Source organism: Contarinia nasturtii, unplaced genomic scaffold (assembly GCF_009176525.2).
Source record: "Contarinia nasturtii isolate CC-2019 unplaced genomic scaffold, AAFC_CNas_1.1 Cnas_scaffold_1371, whole genome shotgun sequence".
NCBI classification, from domain to species: Eukaryota; Metazoa; Arthropoda; class Insecta; order Diptera; family Cecidomyiidae; genus Contarinia; species Contarinia nasturtii.
In genome coordinates, this window is record NW_022198708.1 from 3,416,006 (window position 1) to 3,443,499 (window position 27,494).

At 34.1% G+C, this 27,494-nt stretch overlaps 4 protein-coding genes across 4 annotated transcripts in view; 1 reads left to right on the forward strand and 3 right to left on the reverse strand.

Annotated features, from left to right (window-relative positions):
- Positions 1 to 1,470: 1,470 nt before the first annotated feature.
- On the reverse strand, positions 1,471 to 3,019 carry LOC116345696 (AP-3 complex subunit sigma-2). Its single transcript, XM_031775304.1, has 4 exons — positions 2,778 to 3,019; positions 2,307 to 2,613; positions 2,054 to 2,238; positions 1,471 to 1,952 (listed from the first exon to the last, which is right to left on the reverse strand). The coding sequence occupies exons 1-4, from the start codon at positions 2,844 to 2,846 to the stop codon at positions 1,938 to 1,940; spliced, it is 576 nt and encodes a 191-aa protein (XP_031631164.1). The 5' UTR covers positions 2,847 to 3,019; the 3' UTR covers positions 1,471 to 1,937.
- Positions 3,020 to 4,538: 1,519 nt separating this feature from the next.
- LOC116345736 (cyclin-dependent kinase 6-like) lies at positions 4,539 to 6,534 on the reverse strand. Its single transcript, XM_031775384.1, has 8 exons — positions 6,105 to 6,534; positions 5,947 to 6,013; positions 5,757 to 5,858; positions 5,516 to 5,654; positions 5,256 to 5,423; positions 4,965 to 5,125; positions 4,742 to 4,877; positions 4,539 to 4,659 (listed from the first exon to the last, which is right to left on the reverse strand). Exons 1-8 carry the CDS (start codon positions 6,157 to 6,159, stop codon positions 4,576 to 4,578), a joined length of 912 nt encoding a protein of 303 aa, XP_031631244.1. The 5' UTR covers positions 6,160 to 6,534; the 3' UTR covers positions 4,539 to 4,575.
- Positions 6,535 to 7,469: 935 nt separating this feature from the next.
- Positions 7,470 to 16,319, forward strand: LOC116345650 (ribosomal protein S6 kinase beta-1). The gene is made up of 10 exons (XM_031775198.1): positions 7,470 to 7,706; positions 8,748 to 8,978; positions 9,047 to 9,177; positions 11,684 to 11,721; positions 11,816 to 12,074; positions 12,201 to 12,334; positions 12,493 to 12,684; positions 12,812 to 12,902; positions 12,996 to 13,352; positions 13,434 to 16,319. The coding sequence occupies exons 3-10, from the start codon at positions 9,082 to 9,084 to the stop codon at positions 13,719 to 13,721; spliced, it is 1,455 nt and encodes a 484-aa protein (XP_031631058.1). The 5' UTR covers positions 7,470 to 7,706; positions 8,748 to 8,978; positions 9,047 to 9,081; the 3' UTR covers positions 13,722 to 16,319.
- A 214-nt stretch (positions 16,320 to 16,533) lies between these two features.
- The window catches only part of LOC116345649 (laminin subunit alpha), a 14,817-nt gene continuing 3,856 nt past the window's right edge, over positions 16,534 to 27,494 (reverse strand). The window contains exons 8-25 of the mRNA XM_031775197.1: positions 27,215 to 27,487; positions 26,311 to 27,136; positions 25,564 to 26,227; positions 25,326 to 25,478; positions 24,920 to 25,255; positions 24,526 to 24,850; positions 24,212 to 24,443; positions 23,120 to 24,137; positions 22,908 to 23,035; positions 22,536 to 22,834; positions 22,186 to 22,467; positions 20,942 to 22,059; positions 20,706 to 20,861; positions 20,436 to 20,623; positions 18,330 to 20,368; positions 17,722 to 18,257; positions 17,265 to 17,657; positions 16,534 to 17,191 (exon numbers count right to left, since the gene is read on the reverse strand). Of these exons, the coding sequence (XP_031631057.1) occupies positions 16,691 to 17,191; positions 17,265 to 17,657; positions 17,722 to 18,257; positions 18,330 to 20,368; positions 20,436 to 20,623; positions 20,706 to 20,861; positions 20,942 to 22,059; positions 22,186 to 22,467; positions 22,536 to 22,834; positions 22,908 to 23,035; positions 23,120 to 24,137; positions 24,212 to 24,443; positions 24,526 to 24,850; positions 24,920 to 25,255; positions 25,326 to 25,478; positions 25,564 to 26,227; positions 26,311 to 27,136; positions 27,215 to 27,487 (9,467 nt within the window). The 3' untranslated portion in view covers positions 16,534 to 16,690. The remainder of the gene's footprint in view (positions 17,192 to 17,264; positions 17,658 to 17,721; positions 18,258 to 18,329; positions 20,369 to 20,435; positions 20,624 to 20,705; positions 20,862 to 20,941; positions 22,060 to 22,185; positions 22,468 to 22,535; positions 22,835 to 22,907; positions 23,036 to 23,119; positions 24,138 to 24,211; positions 24,444 to 24,525; positions 24,851 to 24,919; positions 25,256 to 25,325; positions 25,479 to 25,563; positions 26,228 to 26,310; positions 27,137 to 27,214; positions 27,488 to 27,494) is intronic.

Here is a 27,494-nt window from a genome sequence, read left to right on the forward strand (position 1 = left end):
GTTTGTTCGACTGCATACTTGCACATTCACTTCAATATTTTGGTTGAAAAAAACAATTATACTTAACGAAAACATGACCAAATACATAAACATATTCAAGTACAATAAACACATTCAAGTACGCTTTCGAACATACCCTTATATGATGCATTTTCATACGTGTATTAGTGTTGTTGTTGTTGTTTACTATTTTTTTTTTTCAAATTATTACAAACTCATTGACACACGTTGAATACATTTGGTACTTTTTTGTTTGGACGAGTATAAAGTGTAAAATGGTTTGGTGCATGTAATATGCTGGTTCAACAATAATTTCAACGATAATCCGTTATTCTGTTTAAATTGAACAAATGTCATGCAAGTGGACAATTTTGTACATTTTAGATTAGAGCTGCCGAACGTTAAATTATTCCATAGGCAACTCTATGTTTATAAAATTGAATGTTTGTATGTGTGTTCCCGGTTGGCGGCTAGACAGTTTCAATCGATCTGGATGATTAGAGTACCGGACTTGGTGATAAACATGCATAGGCTCACCATGGTTAGTCATCGTGGTCTACCGCGGTTTGACATTACCATTTCAACCCTTTTTGGCCGTGATCGGTCATATATGACCATAGATAGCGATATTAACTGACTAATGGACGAGATTTAATTCGATGCGATAAAAAAATCCACTCACCACAGATGACGTTCATAAATATCTATATAAGATTATTTTGAGCCAATAAGAATACATACTTGACACAACGAAGTAAGTAAGTCATAATTTTTTTATTAAACAAAAGTCTCAAATCTTAAATAATTAAAACTAGTTATTGCAATTCGAACGCTCAGCATCTGTGCAATAGCTGAGCATATTCGGCTGATCAATGTAAGTAGCGCATGCACTGTGAAACAAAGTTTGGAAGGAAGTGTACAAACAAACAAGTCACGCTGCAAATTTGAAGAAACAAACAAAAATGTTTCTAGGATTTAAATAAGTGTACAATATGTGTGTAACTAGAAATAGTCAACAGATCTTTCAGATGTACACGAAAAAAAGGTTTTAAGACCAGAGCGGACCATGGTTGCTCAAGCAAATTATACACGAAAATTACAAAAACTTTCAAATTAATTGTCCAATCAATTTGAATAAGTAATTAACCCTTTATCGCGTGCTGGTTCCCTACAGTGACCAGATAGACAAACGACTCAGGCCTTACATTGAGATATTTTCATCTATCATCAGATGCTAAAATAGAATGAAAACAATTAAAAAGATTTCTATAGTTATAAATATGGCTGAAAATATCTCAATACAATGCCTAAACCGGCTATAAAAATAAATGTGCTGAATATTTTTGTATGCGCATTTCATTAGAATGTTTCAACCGATTCCAAAGTTATTTGTGCTGATCTACAATCTTTACAGCGGTTTCAACATTTTTGCCTTCTCATTTTTTAAAGAAAAAATTCAAATACAAAATGTTATATTATAGGTATTAGGACATCTACATCATTAGTTTTGTGAAATTTTATTTTCTAATGGTTTTATAAAGAATTTGACACTTTCGGGTTTTTCTTAATTTTCTCGGGGAATGTGCACTTTTCCGGAAAACGTATGATGAGGTTTTTTTCCACGGCACATAATATAAACTTTAGATAACTGCCTCGAAATTAATTGAAAATAAAAAAAAATGCACAGTAAAGGAAGTTTCTCTTTCGTTTACTTATTTTAAGTGTGTATTTACTAGGAATTTAATGAAGAGCATATTGAATTTATCTAAAGAATCTAAATTCCAATTCTTTTATGTGGAAAACTTTCAAACGAATGTACAAATTGTTGCCGTCGTTTTAATTCGGTTCAAAACTGATGATTGCGTTCGTTTTTAACGAAAAATTGATTCACTGTCATCCGACATCGCTGCATATTTTTGATTGCCGTTGTTGTTGGGTCAAAATTTCAAGTCCTTTAAAATAGAAAAGAGAAATATGCAGACAATCAGTCAGTCAAACAGATCCCGAAATGGATGATTAAAAAACAAAATCACATAATCATCGTATTGCATACCTTTATGGCCTGTGGTAGGTCTGGCAATTTCATGTCTTTAAATTGTTGTGGTAGATTCATGCTTTTCAGTTGATGAACAACAGCAGCTGGAGCAGCTGATAGGCCGGCCTCTTGTTTAACCAAACGATTTTGATCTTCAATTCGTGCCAATATGTCTGACATATTTGTTTGTAAGACCATTCCACCTGTTGGCGTATGAACAAAGCAATGAAATTAAATACACCGAAAAGCAAAATCCAAATACGAAATGTACCCATGACAAGTTCGGATAGAATGTGATGAACCGCATCGGCATGAAATATCAAATCAAGTTCGCAGACATTTTCAAAGCATTTATCGAGTGTTTCAACAAATACTTGAATCAAATCCAGAATACCCAATTCACTCTCCGATGAATCGACGCAAAATACAAAATACAAAGTGGCATAATGTCGATAAATTAATTTATAATCGGAGCCACCAATCAAACTTCCACCTTCCAGGAAATTGCACACGTTATCATCACGTTTCGATACCAACTGAAATGTTTCTTTGATTATCTGCTGTTGAAGATCTTCATTCTGTTTTTGAAAAAGAAAAAAATGTGGGCAAATGTTACAAATTCAATATTCTGAATGTTTCACTGAAAGTGCAATCGGTGGATTGTGTGAAATATGGTAGAAATTGCTCATAATGACATCATTTGAAACCTTATTGAATAATTTAATTAGCGTTTTACACTTACAAAATATTGATAAAATTTCGACAGTCTAGGCCGTCCATGATTATTGAATACAAGAATTGCTTTAATCATTTTTTTTTTGTGGGCAAGCGATACGAATTTAATATTTTATTAAAGCTAAAATAACAACGGAATGAGAGAAAGCAGCTGATGGTAAATTCTTTTTTTTTTTATTTATTTTGTATTTTAATTTGGAGTGAATGTATAAAGATGATTCTGAACTGTCACTGACACTGGAGTATGACAACAAATACTTCAATCACTTATCAAATCAGTACTTAACGGCAGGTCGTTTGAAACAGGTAATTAAAGTACATACATTCCAATGCATACAGTCGTTGAGTATCGACAACATGACAAAACAATACGTAGGCGACTATTTAAGTTTCTTCAATATGTATGTTTTAGTATTTCCCGATGCAAACCATTGTCATATTCGTTAAGTTTAACATTTTGTAGCATAAACGTTCTCAGAACGTTTTGTCATTCGATCGTTATTTGTATTGTTTACCGTAACATGTAAATTGCGTCTCAGCCAAAAAATGAATTTTACTCGTGAAAATTTTCGTGCGATAATTTACTACGACTTTGGATTGGGTGTATCTCAACAACAGTGTTTTGATCAACTTCATTTGGCCTTTGGCGATGAAGTACCAAGTCTTCGGACAATTTATAATTGGTACAACGAATTCAAGCGCGGTCGCCTATCGCTCATCGACGAGTTCCGCGAAGGTCGTCCAAAATCAGTTGTTGTACCAGAAAACATCGATGCTGTCAGAAATATGATAATGGAAGATCGTCATGTAACATATCACGAGATTGAGGCATCCCTGGGCATTAGTGCGACCAGCGTATTTAAGATTTTACATGAACATTTAGCTGTAAGAAAGGATTGCTCTCGTTGGATACCACATAATTTGACAATCGCTCAAAAAAAGGCTCGTGTCGATTGGTGTAAACAAATGCTCAAGAAATTCAATCGTGGTGTTTCAAAATCCGTGTATTTTATCGTCACTGGTGGCGAATCATGGATCTACGCGTATGAGCCCGAAACTAAACAGCAGTCGACTGTATGGGTCTTTCAAAGTGAAGATAACCCAACAAAAGTTGTTCGAGCTCGAAGTGTTGCGAAGCAAATGGTCGCCTGCTTTTTCGCGATAAGTGGTCATGTGGCAACAGTTCCACTAGAGGCTCGTAAGACCGTCAATTCTGATTGGTACACCACCATTTGTTTGCCCGAAGTGTTTGGTGAAATAAGAAAAAACAACCGCCGTCGCAAAATAATTCTTCATCATGATAATGCGAGCTCTCACACATCTCATCAAACAGTCGATTATTTGACCGGTCAAAAGATCGATTTAATGGGTCATCCGCCGTACAGTCCTGATTTGGCACCCAACGATTTCTTTTTATTCCCGAGCGTGAAGAATAAACTGCGTGGTCAACGATTTTCATCGCCCGAAGAAGCAGTTGATGCGTTCAAAACACAGGTTTTGGAGATATCACTTTCGGAGTGGCATGAATGCTATGACAAATGGTTCGAGCGAATGCAAAAGTGTATTGATCATCATGGCGAATATTTTGAAAAACAATAAAACCATTTTCGATGAAACCCCATTGTCTTCGGTCTAGTGACCCTCGTATGTGATAGATTGTTGTTGATTTAAATTCCACTGCTCAAAATAAATCTATTAAAATAATTTTATTGTCTTTTTATTTTGAAATTTAAGCAAATATTTGTACGTTTTAATAAAAATATACATGTAATGATTGAATGTATTTGTTTTTTATTTCTTGAGATTTAAATGGGCTCTTGTAGGAAAAACATGTGATTCAAACACTCAATAGCCGATGGTCGTTGGTGTTGATCAAAAACCAACATTTGCTGTTGTAAAAAAAAAATTCAAACAAAAAATAAAATTGTTAAAAACAAATTACATTGTGGTGTCATTTTAAATGTCGCTTACTGTTAGTAAATCGTTAGCATATTCATCAAGCTCCGGACACATGTCTATCGGTCGTTTTTGTGGTCGATGTGGAAAATGATATCGTAATATTGGAATTTCACTGGGCCATTGACTTTGTTGTGGGGTACCAATCAATCTATTTGCATTGAAGTAAATTTTGAAACATTTTAAAACGTTTCATAATCGATTGCAATCAAAACTCATATGTAATGAGTTCACTTACGTAAATATCTTTTCAAGTTGATTTTGTTCGGATGTTCCTGGGAATAAGGCACGTCGTGAAAACAATTCTGCAATAATACAAGCCGAACTCCATATATCAACGGCACTATTGTATGGCTGATTCAGTAGCACCTCTGGAGCACGATACCATAGCGTGACCACCTGTAATATGGAAAACATTTTTTGTATGCGGCTTTTTTTTGCTATAAACCCAATTTTCAATGTGACTTGTGGAATATTGAACAGAAAGCAAGTGAATTGAAATCACTGCATTTTTTTAAAATATACTTACCACCGAAGTAAGTTTCATTTCGAAATCATAGGTCTTTGCCAAGCCAAAATCGGCCAATTTAATGTGTTCATCAGCCGAAACGAGTAAATTTTGTGGTTTCAAATCACGATGAATAATGCGATGTGAGTGCAAAAAGTCAACACCAGTCATTAGCTCTTTAGCAAATTTCTGTAAAAAAAAATAATTACATTGAATAAAAATCTAATCGTTCAGATCTAAAATTGCAATTCTTATATTAAAAAAAAACAGCCATCAATTACTTGAATTGTTTTTGGTGAAATACCACGATCACCGGCTCGACTCAAAAAGCCAGCCAAATCTTCTTCTAAATGCTCAAACACCAAAAATAACACTAATTGACGCTCTCGTTCCAGTTGGCCATGGCACACATCCAATAGTCTAGCCATTGAGAAAAAAATGGAGATAATTAGAAAATCATTTAGAGAAAAAAAAATGTAGTCAATTAATTGGCTTAGTTGTTTGCACGATTTGGATACAAACTTGACAATATTCGGATGTTTGAAGGCGTCCAACTGTTTTAAGAGAGCAATTTCTCGTAGTGTTGACATTGGAACTCCATCTTCAGTTAAAGCAACGCGTACTCTACAATCAAATTACACAATAATAATATTAGCGAAGTTACTCTTTATTTGTTTGTATTTTTATAATCAATTGCTTTGTAGACATGTACTTTTTGAGTGCAACAATTTTTCCGGGATTTTTCAAGTCTCGTGCTTTATATACGGTTCCATATGCACCTAAAAATATATATATATATAAAAATCAATTAAAAATAAGGAAAGACTAAAAGAAAAAAGTTGCATTCAATTTGCATAAGCAGCACTTCACCAGTTCCAATGATGCTGAGCTCTTCATAGTTTGCCACCCGTGTAATTGGATTCATTGTTCTTTTTATCAGTCTGCATAAACAATAATACTCGAAATATGTGTATTATAAACAACAATCAAAACATTGCAATGCACACACTCGCTCCACTATTCCGGTCTCAGTGTGTACGGTTTTTTTTTCCTTCTATTTTCTTCTATCAATAGAGAAAATGCTGCTGCAATTATTATTATTTTCGTTCGTTTTTGAAACTTATATATACACACACACACACTTGCAGTTGACTACCCTTGAAAAATTCGTAATTTATTTCAGGCACACACGATGCAACAATGAACACTGAAGCATTGTGTTAATAGTCATTCACAACATTGCAGAAGGAAACAGATGCTAAATATAAGCGTCGAATACACACATTCAAAGCGAATGGCAAAGAACATGGTAACCGGGTCCGAAAAATACAATACAATAACGAAGAAACTTGACATCGTTTCGGATCAGTTTATGTGATATGTTCTATCTGCATGAATTTAATGAAATGTATATAGTATTGTATCGCCATCTATTGACAACTTGCTCAAATTGTGTTAGCCCATTCACTTCCTTGTGTTTCTTGAAATTTCAATTCACATCAATTACCATCAAAATAAATCTAATTAAATTATTTATTTATTTAATTACCCCATACGATTTTCAAATCAATAATTTTTTATTTATTTATTTTTTGGTTCGATAAAAATTCGAAATTCAAACGAAATTGAAATATCGCCACAAAAACGAGGATTCAAATGTTTTTGTTATTGTATTGTAAAGAGTTCAAGTTAGCAAGTGTTGCCACACGAAGAAAAATGAAAAAAACCAAAAAGTAGGCCATTGTATTGCTGCCAATACAAAATATTTCCATTGAAGTATGATTAAATGAATTTAGATTAGTGAGGTTTATCGGAACGAAAACACGCGTTTTTATTTGCCCTTTCGCATAAAGGCTGCCAAAAAAACCAAAACAAATCATTCAAGTGTAATTTATATAAAAGAACTCCATTGAAATCATTTGGAATGATGAAAACAATATATTTTTCGTGAAAATTATGAAAATTTGTTTAAAAGAAAGTAAATAAATTTATGAGCAAACTCATAATGAAAATCGAAGTGCTTAAAGTATTCCAAATTGCAAATTGTAAATAACAAAGTATAGATTCGCTAATATCAAGGACTAAGTTCTATATTAAAAAAGTATCCACGTCAAAAAGTGAAGAAAGACAAAAGACACAATCCAAACGAAATTCGACATTTGTTTTTTTTTTTTTTTTCATCTTCGTTTCGTTGATAAATACATAGATTTTTTTTTTTGGATTTTCATTTTTCTTTTATTATTTTTGACATCGAGATTTTGACGTTATTTTTTTTGGTTGTGTGTTCTATTTGGTTATATTATTTGGTGTGATTGAAATATAAAAAAAAGAGAAGATTGAGTTATACAACCACACATCGAAATATTTAATGTTTATTTACAAGTGTGCGAGTTGCTTTCATTTAACACCGTTGCCAGTACTGTGTGCTGAGGTTGAATTGAATAGTTTTCTCTATGGCTTATGTGAGCTAGTGTGAGTATTGAACTTGCGCGCGTGTAAATTACAAGGCATACACAAAGTACAGCCTGTATATATCACAATAATATTTTCATTTTGTTGTTTTTATTTTCCATTGTTATTATTATTGTGAATGTTCTAATCATGCACCAAAACATCTTAACCGATTGTTTCGCCATTAATATTCTTCTAAGGCATATTGCTTTATATCTCGTTGCTTTTCAATAATTCGTCTGTTATGGAAAATATCAAAATATTTATTGGCGCTGATTATTGATAATTTAAATGAAATCGACCATAAATGTCCATAATTTTTTTTATGAACTATCAATATTATCGTTTGACATCGATAGAGTGGCGATAACAATGAAACGAAAAAAAAAACCTCTTAATTCTCTTTGACGGAGTACACATTTACAGCAAAGTTTGTAATATATTCGAAGGTTTGAAACCTCAAAGCAAGGTTTTATACAATATACAATTTATCCTTGCTGTTGTGTGCGTTACTCTTTTTTTTTCAATGCACTATGTACATTTTGCAATTATTTCTATTGCTTACGATGACTATAAATAAAAGCAAAATAAAACAAAGATGTGAAAGCAAAAACCAAAACATGTACATTATCATTTTCACATCCTTTCACCTCTAATGGTTTGTCCATAAAGAATTTGCGGTCGACCCAATTTTCAATTCGCTTAGCCTATTTCTTATCACACCCTTTCAAGCGCTTAGAAATTGATTTTTTCTACAAAAAAAACTACTACAGACCATCGTCACCAAAATAAAGTGTCATTTCTGATTGTGATATAATTCTAAGAATCGAGTATATATAAAAAAAAAAATCGTTTAAAATTGTCAAACCAAATGGCAATGCCCTTGATTTGGTAGCATGATTGGAACTGATTCAATCGGAAAATAGACAAAATTATAATCAATCATGATTTCAAGTCGTGGATTATAGAAGCCAAACGACTTGACTATTCATGAAACTTTAAGCAAAATATGGAAGCCAAATAACTAACAAAAGTACCAAAAATATCATTATTTATTTTTAGAAATCAGGAACCGCGAATACATGAACATCTTTTAAACATTAAATCATAAAATGAAAGCATACGGCGCATGGAGAGCATATAATTAATAAAGTGCAAAATTTTGATAAAAAAGAATATAACACAACAACAAAGACGGTAGCTGATAGTGGCAAAGGTGGATGAGAAAGGAGAGACACACACAGAGAAAGAGAGAGAGAGAAAATAAATAAATAAATAAATACGTTGATTTGTGTGTGTTTATTTTTTTTTTCTTCGAAGCACAAATACGTCTGTAATTTGGCGAATTTTTATCAATACAGATTGTGTGCGTGTGTGAACATACAAAAATACTATTATGGCTGACGTTTTTGAATTGGAACTACATGATATACATGAAGATGATCCAAATCGAGCACCCGACTCTGATGACGATATCATTGAAGTTGATGAGGTAATTGAAATCAAAATAATTAATGATCAATTTTTGTTCACTATTAAAAATCATTTTACGGATAAGTATGTTTCAATAGAAACAAGAAACTTATGGGAATTTCAACTTACTTTCGTTTTAAAAGAAAAAATGCAAACATCATTTTAAAATCGATTACAATATAGTTCTTTTCTCAGTCTGGTATGTGAATAAAATACGCATATAAATAAAAAAAAATATTTCACAATGCAAGGCGATGTGAAAGCGCATTTCTCAAATTAAAAACATAAAAACTTGTATTTTGAAAGACGTCACAGGAAAAACAAATTTTATGTTTTATTTTGAAATCGGTTCTCTCACGTTGCTTGTCACATGCATACATTTTTCATTTATTTACATTTTGTGTGTATGTGTGTCTGCTAGACAGCAATAAAAAGATCTGCCCCCCCCTTTTCAATTTATAAAGAATTTATAAATTGAAATAAATCACAGTTCATGCCGACAGACAGACAAACAGACAGAGAAAGAGAATAAACGAGATACATTTCATTTAAAATATGTTTTTTAAAACTATTATGAATTAGTTTCTTAGATAGGTTTTGTTTCATACTTTCACTGTTTACGATCCGCACAAATATTTAGCTTTGTCTTTTTTTTTATTTTCCTTTCTTTTCTGTCGCATTCATATAATGTGTACGAATCAAGTATGCCTATAATTGTCACCAGAAAGTCATTATGTATATCGCTTTTATTCTCTTTCGGAGAATGTGTAAAATTAGTGATCTTTGTTCCTGTTCTTAAATGTCTCTTTGGCGGCGCCTTTGCAAAAAAAAAATAATAATAATTTAATATATGTTATTAAATGTCTGTCAATATAGTTAATTATTCAAGCCCAGTCTATTGATTTAATCGAATAGAATACTATTGTTGTTATAGTCTTATCTTAGACGACGACGAGACGACAACAACAACAACAACAACAAAATTCTATGCACACAGATAAACCACGTGGTTTTCGTACAAATCGGCATATATGATAAATATTTTGTGCAACAGATGTCGTCATTGCGCCGAACAGTCACTTTCATGTTCGTTCTTTCTCTGTTCAACGTATCATATACTGAACACACATAAACCGCATGCACTCCTTCTTTCAGTTTCGTTGTCTCTCTTCGCTTAAAAAATACAATACAACTGAACCACAAACATCGTTCACATACATGCATCTCCGATTTGAGAATGACAAAAGAGCGTTTTCGCTCATCACATGAATGTAAATTTTGTGTGTAATCAATATATATAAAAACTTGGTATTCCAACAAAACCGTCAAATAAGCAATATGCGAACACGAGTTTGAACTTTTTGCCATATATTGAATTAAGTCAAGTTTCAAAATGAGTAATTAGATGAGGCACAACAATTTTGCAAAGACGTTGATTTTTGTCATGCATTTATTGTGTTACACGCCAGATATTTTACTTGGTTAATTGTCATTTGTCGTTCATTTTTTATTCAAAGCACAATTATCCGCCGAAAAGATTCTTCACATTTTGTGACCCGACAGTTTGTATTTTTGTTTTTATCGATGCGAAAATATCAAACATAATTACCAACAAAATTTCGGTTGATGTTCAGTAGCCAAAACTAGACACTGCTGTGTCTGTGTCTCTTATCTAATAGCTAAAATACCCAAATGTACATTTTGAGGAAATCGACTGATAATCTTGGCGTATTATCAAAAAGCAAATAAAAACATTAAATTTTATATGAGATCCCAAAAAAACCATCATTGTATTGCGTTGGTTAGCAAACATGTTTAAAAGTGTCAATTGATTATTTAATGTGAATGATCTTGAGCTTGATTTAAAACGATGTTGCGTTTTATTTCTAAAATTATAAAAGTACTTCCTACCAAACAGAAAACATTTTCAAATAGTCGACTCTCTCTCTCTCTCTCTCTCTCTCTCTCTCTCTCAATACGAGTACGGCTGTTGCCAAATATGCGATTCCATTTGACATATTTCAGGTAGAGCAATACAGTACATATAACACATTTTATCACCGGCTACTTGTAAGAATACATAAACAATTACATATTTATGTGCAAATATATATTAAATGTCACACACGTTGGTGTATAATTGATTTGAGAATAGCACGTTCAAATGTCATTAAAAAAAATTTCCTGCTTATGACGATTCGAGAAAAAATATGTCAAAACAGCAACTGTTACTAAATTCAATAAAAACAAATGCACAGAATTTTCTTCAAATTGAATCGATGATAAGAAATTTATACAAGCAGTATGACTTTGATTTTCATCTCGCTTGATGTGAATGTACAACGTATATATATTATTTATATTTCTTTATTACCGTCAAACAGCCAACATGAATTAATTTATATCAATAAAGATATCGTTCCTATTATTAGAATTCAACTTGAATACAGACGATTTTAGACTTCGGATACTAAAAACACCAATTAATTAAGAATTTTTTTTTTATATATTTTTATTCCATACAGGGTGAGCCAGAACTGCGATTCGATGGCATCGCAATTGAGTAAGTTGTAATCGATATCATGGAAAATGTCAAATTCCATCAAATTAATGTCTTTCATTAACAAAAAAATGTTTGTTTGTTTTTTCTCGTATAGTGTTGAAGGTACCGAGAAGATTCAATTATCTCAAGAAATCGTAAATCCAGGCACATCAAAGTTAGGACCAGAAGATTTCGAACTAAAGAAGGTTTTGGGAAAAGGTGGCTATGGAAAAGTGTTCCAAGTTCGAAAAACAAGCGGTCGTGATATGAACCAATTCTTTGCGATGAAAGTATTGAAAAAAGTGTCAATACTCCGAACACAAAAAGACACAGCACACACAAGAGCCGAACGCAACATATTAGAAGCTGTCAAGGTAACAAACATTGATTGATTTTCATTATATAATTTATGCGATTACAACACTATATATTACTATTATATACGCGCACACATTTTATTATGAGTAATAACTAATAGCTTGTAATTGTTTGTATTACAGCATCCATTCATTGTTGAACTCAATTATGCATTTCAAACTGATGGAAAACTCTATCTCATTTTGGAATACTTAAGTGGCGGTGAATTATTTATGCATCTCGAACGTGAGGGAATTTTTTTAGAAGACACAGCTTGGTTAGTATGACACACCATATACGAATACTTATTTGTGTTACATTTTTATTATGAAATCGGCAAGAAAGAAGAATAGAGACAGAAAAATCAAATCAGCAACACACAATTAACACATTCGCACCTTAATGAAACCAAAAAAAAAATATATTCCATTTTAGCTTTTACCTAAGCGAGATCATATTAGCATTGGAACATTTGCATGCACTTGGCATTATTTATCGAGACCTAAAACCCGAAAATATCCTATTGGATGCTGAAGGTCATGTGAAATTAACAGATTTCGGTCTATGCAAAGAACATATTCAAGAAGGAATTGTTACCCATACATTTTGCGGAACGATCGAATATATGTAAGTAAATGAAAATGAAATGTTATTCAAATGAATAACGATTTGCGATTTAATTGGCTTTCTTTCATACATAAATATTTGCTGAATTTATAAACAAATCGTTAACATTGATGTTATGCGTATATAGGGCGCCAGAGATTTTGACACGTAGCGGCCATGGAAAAGCTGTCGATTGGTGGTCATTAGGTGCTCTTATGTATGATATGCTGACAGGATTGGTACGTATATATATTCACATAATGAAATATGTGAAATGGTAATAATTTTCTATTTTTGTTTTTGATTTTATGTCATTCTCAAACAAAAAATAGCCTCCATTCACTGCGGAAAATCGCAAAAAAACAATTGAAGCAATATTACGCGGCAAATTGAATTTACCCGCTTATCTCACACCTGATGCACGTGATTTAATTCGTAGACTGATGAAGCGTCAAGTAAATTTACGCTTAGGTGCTGACCAATATGATGGTCAAGCGGTTCGAGCACATCCATTCTTCAAATTTGTTAACTGGGATGATGTGTTGGGCCGACGATTGGAACCACCAATCAAACCAATTTTAAGAAGTGAAGACGATGTATCACAATTTGACACCAAGTTTACCAAACAAATTCCAGTCGATTCGCCCGTATTTTCGACATTAAGCGAAAGTGAAAATTCGATATTTCAAGTAAGTAAAAAAAAAAAAATTATATGAGTGATTATGAAGTGAATGGACAAATTAATTCAATAATTTTGTTCGTTTCTGTAGGGTTTTACATATGTCGCACCATCGGTGTTGGAAGAGATGAGCAAACCACCAACTAGACCCACAGCTCGTTCACCACGTCGTCCCCGTTATCATCATCAAAATGATCATTGTAGATTAACGCCAGGAATGCAGTCAGGACTGCAAATGGGACTGCAGCCTGGACTTACGCCATTCGCACAACGCGCCACCGCAATGACTTCAAAACAAACAGCCCCCCATTTACAACCATTTGCACGGCCATCACCACAAGATGAAATTATGGAAGTTCAAGGAGTACCGATTGTTTAGTAAACCGAGGAGAGAAAACGAAAATAGCGAAAAAAATTATATACAAGTCATAATGTTTGCTCTTTTTTAAGCTTTTTTGAATCGTGAAATCTAAATTTAACAAAAAAAAATTGAAAGAAAGAAAGGTGCTTTTGCCTATAGTTCTTTTTTTCCTTGTTGCTTTTTTCTTCGTTTTATACTTAAATTCGTTCTGCGTCTTTTTTTTTTTAAATTGAAAATTGACTTCCGAACAACTCTTTTGAGCCCCGTCCGAATATTTCGCGGTCAATCGGTCTGAATTACTTTTTACCACATTTATTCGAGAAAGAATATAGAAAATTTATAAAACCAACATAAAAAAAATGATTTGTTTTTGTAAAAATAGAAGATGCTGAAATCATGTAAAATCACTTATACACAAAGCATATTTTAAGAAAACGAAAACAACTGAAATCATTATAATATTTTTTATTTAAAAAAAAGACGAGCAAATTAGCTGTAAATAACTATCGATTAAAATTCAGTTTTAAGTGAAAATGATATGCGATTGTTTCTTTTCTAGCTGCCGGTTACTCAAGAAAATCTAAAAAAATCGCATACAACCATGTAATAAACACATGATGGAAAATTAAAACGACGATAACAATAGAAAAAACAACAACAACTACAACTACAAAAACAAATGTAAATACAATGTTATTAATGACTGTATATTTTTATGGATCAGTCGTTCGTCATATAGGCGACTTGGTGTTTAGAAAGACTAATATTAAAATAGAAAAAAAACAACACCCAACATACAGGAAACGAAAACGAAACTGAACATAAAGTAAATATTAAATCAATACAACACAGATAGAAGATATAAAGGCAAATTAAAACTATTTAAAAGATGAATAAGGACAAAAAAAAGGAGTTAAATAACTGGCAGTGCAGAAGTTTGGCAATATATTCTGATTTTTTTGAATGCTAACTAAAAATGTGTTTGCGCGTGAAAATTCAATTTCTACTCAAATAGTATAAATTCGGTCAGACATTATAATGCGATATTTTCAGCCAGATGAATCAGCTCAGCCAGATATCGTCAGAAGCTGAAATTTAGGGAATACAATAGAAGTGATTGTTATGGTTATAATTACACTTACATTGCTATAATCACTATAACAATCACTTTTATTGTGTTCACTCCATTTCAGCTCCTGACGATATCTGGCTGAAAATATCTCATTATAATGTCTGAATTCGGGATAACATTTTCTAGTGCAAATTTGTTGTAAATTCTATCAATATATTTTGGTTTTTTATTATTTTTTTTTGTTGACTGTTTCATTTGCAACTGATCACTGCCCATAAATGTGCAAAACGAAAATGTCATGTGGACAGCAAACCAGAGAAATGAAACATATGCAACAGATACACAGAGAAAAAAAACAAACGTATTATTTGAGTGTGATTTAATTTTTACACGTAAAATATACCCGTATACATTTCAGATATTTTGCACTATCGACGAAACGTGTACATTTATTATCGAAACTATATTTAAAAAAAAAAACTAAACAAAAACAACAGATATGAATGAAAAGAAAATGAAATGAGAGAAATTATTGAACCAATCAGTCTTAATTATTATAATAGAAAATCTTTTTTATTATTTTTTATAAGCATATTTTACAATTTACCATATTTCATATGAACTGAACACACATACACATACACACATATAACATACAAACGAATTACAAATTGACGAATTCAGTAAATCATCCATCACACAAGAATATCGATGGCCGAATGTAAAAAAAAACTAACTACTACCACTACTACTACTGCAACAGCAACAACCACATACAAAACAAAAAAAAAACGTAAATACAAAATCGAATAGATAAAATTATCAACTACATAACAAAGAAGTTAAAAGTCTGTCAAAACAAAACTAACGATATAAAATAGATGAAAGAAAAAACCACTAACGTGACATAGTAAATGAAATGAAACAGAAAAAATAAAACGTAATATATGATACTCCATAGTTAGGTGAGATTCCATTTAAATGAAAGTAATAGCGTAACGAGTGCTTAATAGGAAAATTTATTGTTATTTTTTGAAGTGAGCTACCAAATATTAATAAAACAAATCAATAGGTAACAATTAGTACATTTTTGAAAACAACTTCAACAACAGCTACAATAAGAAAGAAATTGAAATGAAAACCCAAAAAACCAATCGTACCATAAATATATATACCTTACAATTACAATGAATATCGTTTGCTTCGTTATGTCTGCTTTTGCAACGTAAATATATTTTTTCTTCAAACAAAACGAACGAAAACAATGAAGAAAATCTATCATTATTATTATTATTATCTTTATTATTAGCTAGATAAATTGTTCCTTTCTTTTTTTATTTAACAACAACAAAAAAAAAATGCTTGTTTGATTTTATAATCCCGAGAAATCAGGTTAATGAGTGAAAGAGAACGAAAATGAGTAAATTAAATGAAATGAAATTTGAATTATATACAAAATAAAGTCAAAAATCAAGTAGATCATGATGTATAAACTTATGCGATTAATGAACATGAAAAGTACGTTGATTAAAAAAGAAAAACAATATAATAATGCATTTTGGTTTTTTTTTTGTCATTCCATGACGTATCTATGTTGTCTCAAGAGAAAAACGCAACGAGTATTTTTACTTATAAGAACAGCAGGTATCATTCATATCGATATGAATTCGTTCCAAGGGTGCTTCCAATTTCCAAACCGTTCGAAAGCTGAACTACATTCAATCATCGGGTTTTGATTGAAATAAAACTCAAATTTGATTCCAGTTCTATTGTATATATATTTTTTTTCTATTGCTTTATTGAATTGACTATGTATTTTTGACAGAAACAAAAAAATGCTGTGCTATTGATTGAGATTTGATTATCGATGAATTTTTTTTATTTATTTTTTTTTTCAAGTATTCTTCGTCATTATTTAGTATAGAGGACAAACTCCGGTGTGCACATCACCATTGGCCATGCTGAGATTGATCGGTTGTGGAACGTCTCTAATTTTAACATTACGAATACAACCAATAAATGGTTTGCGAATAGAAAGGCCCTTTGCTTTCGTCTTTATATGTGGATGACCGCCCAAAAATAGTGGCCGAGTTGTATCGGTCGATGATGCGGTTATTGCACCAATTGTTGGATTTGAATGCCAGTCATCAACAATCAATGTAATGACATATTGAGATTTGATTGCGGTCACTGTATGCCAATTACCATCGCAGAATGACGTATTGCTTTCTGGACTGAATACAGCTGTTATTGGTCCACCACCGTTGTCAACTGTAAAGTTAATTGTACCGTTGATCAATTGCAATGCAAACATTGCACGCTTTCCATGTACCGACAACAATAAACCATTGAGTGTTCGTGGTTTTATATCAAATGAAATGGTTGTTTCAATTCCAACCTTGAAGCGATCTCGTAGCTAAATTTTACACAGAGAGACAGAAAGAATAATTTACGTGAATTGTCATATAAGAAGAGTTTAAAATGTTTACCTTAATGTAACCGCCATTGAAGAAGACACCATTTTCAATTTGATCGGAGCATGGGATGGTACCAATATTCTTATTTGGTTCACCCCATGCACGGCCTGCAACTTGAATATTACGAATGCAACCTTGGAAGTAATTGGTTTTTTCAAGGCCGGTGTTGAGTTCAACGTCTTCTTGTATTGTTTTTGGTATACCACCAAATAGGTATGGTGCTTGAAGTGTAACGAGTCTTGTATTTCCAGCTGATACGGCTGATACTTCATCTTCTCCATCGATTAATAAACTGCCCTTTGATTGTGAACGGGAAATAAGTACCGTATGCCATACGCTGTTATTATATTGATTCTTTGAGGTCATATTGGCTGAACCAGAACCACAATTGAATTTATGGAACACCTAAACAAAATTTCAATTAGAACATTGATGCGAAAATAATACAAGTGTGTTTTCAAGTACTTACGTATCCATCTTGTAAGAAGAGAGCAACGAAATCGTGGTGACGATTATCAGCTGCATAGAACAACAAACCATTCGGTTGATCAGTCTTGAATTGTATGGCAATCTCGTATCCCTTTTTGATTTTGGCTGGACATTCATTGTATTCAATGCGACTGTCAACAACGGTACCAAATCGGTAACCAGCCTCATAGCCAACATCCGGTTCAGGTTCGAGTGGAAGTGTACATTCTGGATTTTCTTTGTGTGGTCGTCGTTTTGTCGGTTTAATCGTGGTTGATGTTGTGAAATATTCTTGTGGCGGTGGCGTTGCATGATTTGGTTTTCCATGGTCAATAACATTATGTTCGTCTGGTACTTCGAACCGTGGATCGATTGGTGGATTATCCGGCGAATACTCTGGCGCGGGGGTAGTTTTCGTTGCCTCTTCTTCGAGTTCTTTACGACGTTTTTCTTCGAGTTGCTTTTGAATCTCGTCTAATGTACTTGGCTCAGCATAGTCGGTTGGATATACAATCGGTACTAGGATTGGATCGTAAACTGTGCCAAATTCATTAAAATAAAGCGGTTTTAGTATATAAAATTTATCTCAAATAAAAAGTGGTTACTCACTCAAAATATCACGTGAACAACTGTCCAAAAGGGCTGATTTTCGATCACCAGATTCGGCAAAATTAATAATCGGCCCGTTGATATAAACATCCGAAATGCATCCAACAAAGTATGCTGGCACGGAAACTGCATACGGTGGTGCTCGGAATCCTTGTGGCAAGCCACCAAAGTAGATATGAGCATCTTGCAAAAATATTGGTCGCACATTTTCCACACTTAATTCGGCCGAACTATCGACAGAAAGACTGAGCTTTGTTTCATCATGCAACAATGATAATTGATGCCATTCACTATCGCTGTATTTTGTTGGCACTGTTGCTACTTCTGAATTTTGACTACGCAACACAAGCGCACCATCGTCCAGATACAATGCAATATTATTTTCTTGACCCGGATCAGTTGCATAGAAAATAAGTCCTTTATCTTGTTTGGTCTTGAATTTCAAATTGATTCGTAATTGATTGGCACTGCTAATATTATGACGAAGATAACCAAATTGTCGTGGTGGGAATGATAGTGTGGTTGAGAATTTCGTAGCACATCCCGGATTGGCATGGTATGTCTTCAGATTTCGTGTTAAATCGATTGTTGTACCATATATAAAGACATTATCAATGCATCCATCAAAGTTCTTCGATGTGATTTCAGTGTGATTCAATGGTGTTGGATAACCACCGAAGTACATGGTATCTGAAATCTTCAAATTTTCTTCAGTTCCAGCTGGTGATTCTTCTTGTCGAATTTCAATGCCATCAATCTTAAGAACGCCAACGCGTCCATTTCGTTCGGCCTCAACCAAATGCCATTCATTATCGTTGAGTTGTTCAGTTGATTCAATCGATACCAAATGTTGGCCCAATTTATATTGGAATCGAACGCCACCGTTTCTCAATTCAACCGAAATAAAGTGTCGCTTAAGTCCTGCATAGAACATCAAACCATCTAATGTGTCACGGCCAGCCTTGAAATTGAATTTAATGTTCGAACGTGTTTTGAATGAATATGGTTTTGCATCCAAAATGACATAACCATCGCCATTAAAACGATATCCAGTCGGTTGTACTTCGGATGCAGCCAACTGATTACGTTCACGTGCACCATCATTGTTATTTTGTGCATCAACGAAATTCCATAGACCGACTCTTTCATCACCAATACGTAAATCTTCAATTTCACCATCGAATGAATTGTATTGCAATGCTTTTGGATTGAATTCGGGTGAGCCACCGACAAATATTCTTGTATTATCGCGAGTCAAATCAAATACATTATCATTGCCACTTAATCGATCTTGTACGTCATGTGAAAGCACTTGACCTTCATCCGTTTCTTCTTTTATCGTCAAAAATACATCGTTGCCAGTACGTTGGACAATTGCTTGATGCCACTTTCCATTTGCAACATTCTTTTTGCTAATTATCTTGTCAGGACCATCGCCCAAGTCAATCGACAATATTGGATATCCATTTTCGATTTCCAATGCCAAGTAATCACCTTGCTTACCGTATATCTTTCCATCGTGTTTATTGTCATTGCCCAAATACAAAAGTGAGCCATCGCTCTTATTGGTTCGGAAGTAAAGGGATGTTGTGAAATCGGATGCCAATTGACCGATCTTTGATGGTGTTTTCAATTCAAGCGTGGTATTTGGATGGAATTGAACACCAACCTTAATGGAATTGGCCAAATCGCGGGCACTCTCGATTTGTTTCTTCAGACGTTCAATACGTTCAGCCAAATCGTTTCCAGATCGTTTTGTCTCATCTTGTTTAAGTTTCAAATCATCAACGAGCGTTTGCAGATTTGGCAGAATCTGTGATACACGATCAATTTGTGTACTTGCTTGTACAATATATAAGTTTGTATCGTCGATTTTCTTTGACAATTGCTTTGCATTTGCAACACCATCGACAAGATTTTCAAGAATTGGCTTTAAGATTTCTTTGGATTCGTTTGCCTTTTCATTTGCCTCAGAAGCTTTTTTGCCAGCATCTTGCCAAATATCTCCTTGTGATGGCTCCTTCAGTTGATCTAAAGCCCTGGCAATTATTTGTTAGCGTTAGTTAGTACATGACCGAATATTGTTTATATTTCTTAAGAACTTACTGATTGATTGCTTTTGTTTTTTCATCACTGTTTGCATTCTTGTCTTGAATTTGTTTAACGGTTGATGAAGCGTCATTTATATGCGGTTGCAAATCGCTTTGAACAACGTTTAGTGCTTGTCTTGCATTTTCAAGCAAATCACGTGATTTCGAATCTGATTCGCCAGCTCGATTGCCAATGCCTTCACTCTGAAATAGCGTTCAATTTTTTTTGATTTCCAAATAGATTGAATGTAATATTGTAAATAAAATCGAATACAAATTCACTAACCAACTTAGTTGCATTATTTGCTGCTAATTTTGATTCTTTCATCAAATTTCTGGCATCATTAACGGTATCAACAATATCCGAATATGAACGAGCGGCCAACAATGAACGCTCTGAATTTGATGTAATATTTGATAATTCATTCTTCAATACATCCGCCTGGGATAGAAAAAAACAAATGATAAAAAATAAAATTAAAACATTTTCCCCGCCACCAGCTGTTTCATTTCCTTATGTACCGTATTTGAAAGTTCTGTTCGACGATCAGATGCTCGTGCAATAATATCATCCAAACCATCCAATTCGGCGTCTTTGATTGGTACTTGTTTTTCGACTTGATCATTGATTGATTTCAGTTCATTGTTCACATTTTCCAAATTCTTTAAAAAGGTGTAAATGTTACCAAGAGCAATGTCAACTTCTTTTTGTAATCGTGATGTGCCTTCAATGTTGTTTTCCGTTTCTTTGGTATGATTGTTAACCGTATCGAATTTCGAATTGACCGATGCATTTTGATTTTTCGAATGCAAATTGCTGGCATCCCAGCTAAGTTTGATTGCATCGTTTGCATGTTTCTTAAGGTCTTCCAATTTCTCACGGAATGTACCGATGTCTTTATGTAAATTGTTCAATTTATCATTTTGTTCTTTCACCGGTTGAATGAAGTTTTCGATTTTTGTCAAATAATCAATGGAATTTTGTAGTTGCTCTTCAGTTGGTGTTGAATCAACGTTAAATTCTTTGAGTTGATTGAGAAGTTGATTTGCTTCGGCTATTGCATTTTCGGCCTTTGTTGTACTGCCCGATGTATCAAAACTGTCGGCAAGCTTTTGAACTTCATACACGGTATTTTGAATGTTTTCAAGTGTTTTTCGTGTTCCACTCAACACACTGCGCGAATCAGTCAATAATTTATTTCCGGCAGCCAATTGATCGTTGATTGTATCGTTGGTATAGCGTAATTTGCGTTCAAAATTTTTGGCTTCGCCTTCCAAACTATCAATGCTATTGCTCAATGGCGTTAAATTAACACTATTTGGATCCAATGCTTTAACATCGGGCTCAATTTTAGTGGCCAAATCATCGAAATAGTTTAATTTCTGCGATGTAAAGTAACCACCGGCAACCGTTTGGAAATCAACAATAACCGGGTTGAGTTCATTCGAAATGGCATCTGTCACATCTAAAAGACTGCCATGGCAAATGTCACATTCATGACATCCTTGATCGGGCACCAAAACCCATCGGTATGGACATGAATCGCATTTTTCTCCAACAACACCCGGTAAACATTCACATTGTCCGGTATTCACATTACAACCAACACCTCGGGAATAGTCGTTATTACATGAACAAGCTGTTGAAATTAAATCCAGTTATGTTAGCATTTTTTTTATATTTCGAAATAATACTTCCATTTACATTTAATTTCATTGACTTGAATTAATCAACTCCTTGAATGAAAAAAAAAAAAAATACTTACACAAACATCCTTCAGATGTATAATTCCAGTAACCCGGTAAGCATCGGTCACATTGACGTCCAGTAACACCTGGTTTACATCTACATTCTCCGGTTAGATCATCACATTGCGTACTATTCGAAGCAACAGCACAATCACAAGCTGTACAGCCGCGTCCGCTTTCGAAACCATAATGATCTGGTTCGCAACGATCACACTTGGAACCAATTACATTTGGCCAACAGTGACATGTACCATCATATGAGTCGCAATGTTCTGTACCACTCTTATCACAAACACAGTCTAAAATAAATCGATTGAAATAATGTTAAAATGACGTTATTCATCATTGACATATTAAAATGACTTACTTTGGCAATCCTTTAATTTAACAGCATCACCATAGAAAAATGGTGCACAATAGTTGCAAGCAGCTCCAAATGTATTATTACGACACTTCAAACATTCACCGCTGACCGAATCACAAGAGCCTTCTTCATCTGGATCGATATTGCCCGAACATTGGCATGGTTGGCAATATTCACCTTCCTTTGTTGGTTGGCCAAAGTATCCTCGAGCACATGCTTGACATTTTTCGCCTGTATATCCTTCACGGCATGTACAGTGAACTTTGTAACCGTCCGGTGAGATTTCACATCCAGTTGCAAAGCTGATTTTGTGAAATTATTTTTGTTAAAAATCAAATCGATTAACCGAAGTGGCTTTTCATTATATAAACTTACTTGTTGGTATCGATTGGCAATGGACATGCACAGATCATACAGTCATTTGGTGTGCCAGTTGTTGCATTACCATGATAACCGACAATACACTGTTCACAATGATCTCCAGTTGTTGAATGTTTACAGTTCTATAAATATGTAAATTATATTAAACTTAGACCATGTGTCACATTCAAAACGAAACGAACCAAAAACAAGCATATTTTACTTACGTTACAAATGCCAGTGTTAAGATCACATGTGTCAGCATGACCATTACATTGACATGGTACACAATAACCGCCATGTGGACCGTTTGGATCGCGATAGTAGCCAGGTGCACAATCTTCGCACGAATTGCCAATGTATCCTTCGGGGCAAGAGCATCTTTCGACCGAAAGTTCTTCGTACTTATCATAGTTTTCTTCATCCTCATCGGCCATAACCAAATAAACATCGGACAATTGACTAACCAATGGTTCATCCCAATAAGCGGCACGAATGTAAATGGCATTCAATTGATTCAAAACATGCATAAATTGATCGCGAGTAACCGGTGCGCCTGCAACTGTTGTAAAGCTAGATTCCACAAATTTAACCGATCCTTGGAATAACTGTTCATTGGCCGGTTGCTCGAAACTATGATGGAAAAGTGTTTGACGATTTTTGCCTTCGAGAATAATATCGGGCCCGGCAATTGATTTGGCGAATAAAACGGCCGATGAAAGTAGAGTGTATGTTAAACTACCACCGTATGCTGTTAAATGGTTCTTTTGATCTTCCAAATAATCGAGAACACCGAAGTAAATTAACTCATCTTTATCTTCTTTCGATGAAAAGTCATCGGTTTCAATGGTCGTGGCATTAACAAACAGATCCTCTGGTGCAATTTGCCAACGATGAATTTGTGCTTCAAATGGCAATAGTTTGATTGAATTCACCGACACCTCTTTCATCATGCTTACATTGAATGCACGTAAATATGCGCGTGCACAACGTGTTGTTTTACCGAAACAGAAACATTTTGTACAACCTTCGGGATTTGATTGTTGCAAATTATACGTTCCATCGACGCATTGATCGCACATTTGTCCTTGAACATTCTTTTTACAGAAACATGTCTCATCTTGTTGATCACAAATTTCATATGTAGTTCCTTCGTGGCTACAACGACATGGTCGACAATGTGGAAAATCGAAGAAACCATTATGACAATGGTCGCATGTTCTTCCTTCGATATTTGGTCGACATCTAAGTAATAAATGTCAATATTGAATTTATTGCAAACAAACTTAAATTGAACTTAACCAAAAGCGACTACTTACGCGCATGTACCATTGAATAGATCGCATTGAAGTTCATTGTTTTGTACACCCAATGGATTACAGTTACATTGTTCACAACCGAAGAATTGATCAAATCCAAATGAATATGGTTCACATTTGTCGCATTTTTCACCAATCACATGCTGTGGACAAATACAAGCTCCCGTATCTTTTTCGCACAAATTTTTTGATGGACAATCGCATGGCTTACAATCAGGGAAACCATAATAACCTTGAATTGAACAAATTCAATCAACACACGTTCATAGTGCTTCGCATGAAATTCGCTTAGAAAAGAATATTGCTCAACCTACCTGTTCGACATGCATCACATTGTCGTCCAATGATGTTCGGTTTACATTGGCATTGACCACCGAATGGATCGCATTCAAATGATGTTGAACCCTCATAGTCACAATTACATGGCAATGCGCCTTTGTTATAATCAGCTGTCAATGAGAATACGGCTTCTTTACAGAAATCAGATGCATTCAATTGAATGTAGAAATGATCTTGACCACATTTTTCGATGAACTCTTTGGTTTGATCAATTGTTCCTTCTTGCAAAAGATCATCTTTGAATAGACTTTCAGGTACAATGAGGACATAATCTAACCAGACGCCCTTTTTACGTGTATTCTACAAAGCGAAAAATCCACAATTATTCGCAAAATAAAAACCATGAATGTTGAACTAATTTTGACATACCGTAAGTGTGATTGTAACATTTTCTTCTAATTCAAATGATTTGGCTCCATTGCTTTGCAAAACAATCTCTCGACATCCCGAATTCGATGGGCAATTGCGTAAGTTTAGTTTGCCATCATAGGATAGTTTATCAGCATCGATTTTGTATAAAATATCGAATTTGGCATGATTTGGTTGATAGTATTTGACTAAAATGTTGTATCGACCAGAGTTCGGAACTTGTGATTTTATTTCAACCGTTGATTGTTCTGGACCAATGTAAATCAATTTCGTTTCATTGTTGTACAAATTGATTGGAGCATTTTCGGCCACCTCGTGGAAACTTTCGAATTCAACCTAAAATCCGAAGCAGACAATATATCCTAATTTAAAGAAAATTGACAAAAAAAACCTTTTTTTTTCCTACCTTTTTCGAGTCGGGAGCTCCCAAGAATGAAGTCTGTACACATGATCCTTCTTTCATCACACAAACTGGACTTGGTGTAATCAAATCAAGTGACCATTCTTGAATTGGAATTGCTGTGATCGATTTGATAGCCACATGAGTTCCTTCATCACCCTACACACGTTTCATCATTTCAATTAAGATGTAGTTTCTTATTTTTAAAACGAAAGCCCTTTTGTAATTATTGAAAGATACTTACCGTAATTTGGAATGTTTGTGATCCACCTTTGTTCAAAACAAAAATTTGCTCCTTCGAATCCACATCAATAACGGGTTGTCTGCAAACTGTTGTATACAAACACGTTGGAACGGTAATAAAACCAACTTCTTGATCGCTTGCGATAAGTTGAACCTTCAATTCGTATGAGTCCGGGTATTTACGATCAGTAACATAATCAACAACAACCACGTATTTTCCTGGTGTTGCATCGGTAACATAAGTCAAACTTTGTTGCAATTCATTAAGAATTGGCAATGGTTTCGAATTAATCAATTGCAAATGCTCTTCATCATCGTACACCTCACTGGCATCTTCGCCGTCGGCATTAAAACCACGACTAACTGGACGGAAATCTTCAATTGATGGATATTTGTAGTGACGGCATGTTTCAAGATCGCCAAGTTCGCATGGATTTTCAATTTTTTTAGTTAAAATACTGGCTTCATAGTATGCAGCTGGTAACAGAACAAAATAGTCCAAATATAGGAACTTATCTGTTTTAACACTGATTGTATAACGTCCTGGATCCAATACAATTGGCGATGGAATATCACCAAATGCACCGGATACAGTTACAAATTGTGGTTCTTTGGTTGGTTTAAACAAAACTTTGGCCGATTGATCGATTTCACTTGGATTATCACTGAAATAATATCCAACATAAATATATGTAAATAATAAATATTAATAACATCAAATGGCAAATATTTGTAAGGTGGTACATACCTTGTAATTAAAATGGTTGCAACAACATTTTCATTGGTTGGATTTACGTACCGAATGACCATTCGATAAACAGATGAACCAATAATGTTAACTTCATTGATCAATTCACTTTGTAATGCAGTAAATTTGGCATAACCACGTTTACTAAAACCGGGAAATTGTGCTTCTTCGAATTCATATCGAACATGCGCACCGGATGGCGTGTAACCGTCTTCAAATTCAAATTGAAGTTGATACAATGTTGGATAGTAGTGAGTTGTTAAAGTTTCCGAACATGTTCGTCCACTGATACGTGCATGACATTTACATTGACCATTTTCTTTGTTGCACAAACCATGCACCGAACCACCAACATCACAATTACAATCTTTGCAACCGAAAATGCTACTGCCAATCAAATCGAATGTACCATCTTTACATTCATTACATGGACGACCTTGAACTGATGGTTTACAATGGCATTGACCCGATTTTGAATCGCACGTATCAAGTAAACCGAGCGTTCCTTCCGTAAAACAATCGCATTCATCGCAACCTAAATTATTTGTTATATTCAAATTCCAGTATAACGGTTTGCATTCATTACAAATGCGTCCAGTAACACGTTTTTTGCATTGGCACAATTCACCAGCTGGCACTGAACCACAACCAGAGAATTTTGCCGTTACACCAGCTGGATCGCAATTACATTCTTCACAAGACGGATAGTTATAGAATCCTTCTTTACATTGGCTACATGTTTTACCATCAAAATTGCGGAAACAACTACATTGACCGTCTGTGTTACATGATACACCATTCGAACCAGGTGACTCACAATTACATGCTGTATTTTGTAAATAATAGAAAAACAAAATAGTGAAAACAATTTAAATACGCGAATTTCTTGTTAATAAATACTTACATAAACATTGTGGATAATCATAGTAACCCGCACTACATTGAGTACATTGTTTTCCAGCAAAACTGTTCAAACATGGACATTTTCCAAGAGCATCGCATGTGGTCGATACACTTCCAACAGTTGAGCAATTACATTGTACACAGTCTGGGTAATTGTAATAGCCCGGAAGGCATTGATCGCAACGTGGTCCACCATAGCCTTCTTTGCACAAACATACGCCGGTTTCTTTGTGACACACCTCAGACTCAGTTCCTTGCAGATCACAATTACAATCTAAAAT

Bases quoted from the DNA above. Each gene is read 5' to 3' on its own strand.
- LOC116345696 (XM_031775304.1), bottom strand. From the start codon at position 2,846: ATGATTAAAGCAATTCTTGTATTCAATAATCATGGACGGCCTAGACTG. The intron at 2,614-2,777 runs GTAAGTGTAAAA...TTTCAAAAACAG, and splicing joins CGAAATTTTATCAATATTTT to AATGAAGATCTTCAACAGCA. The intron at 2,239-2,306 runs GTACATTTCGTA...ATACGCCAACAG, and splicing joins TCTATCCGAACTTGTCATGG to GTGGAATGGTCTTACAAACA.
- LOC116345736 (XM_031775384.1), bottom strand. From the start codon at position 6,159: ATGAATCCAATTACACGGGTGGCAAACTATGAAGAGCTCAGCATCATT. The intron at 5,859-5,946 runs GTACATGTCTAC...ATTTGATTGTAG, and splicing joins AAAATTGTTGCACTCAAAAA to AGTACGCGTTGCTTTAACTG. The intron at 5,126-5,255 runs GTAAGTATATTT...TCCATATTACAG, and splicing joins AAATGAAACTTACTTCGGTG to GTGGTCACGCTATGGTATCG.
- LOC116345650 (XM_031775198.1), top strand. From the start codon at position 9,082: ATGGCTGACGTTTTTGAATTGGAACTACATGATATACATGAAGATGAT. The intron at 11,722-11,815 runs GTAAGTTGTAAT...TTTCTCGTATAG, and splicing joins TTCGATGGCATCGCAATTGA to TGTTGAAGGTACCGAGAAGA. The intron at 12,075-12,200 runs GTAACAAACATT...TTTGTATTACAG, and splicing joins ACATATTAGAAGCTGTCAAG to CATCCATTCATTGTTGAACT.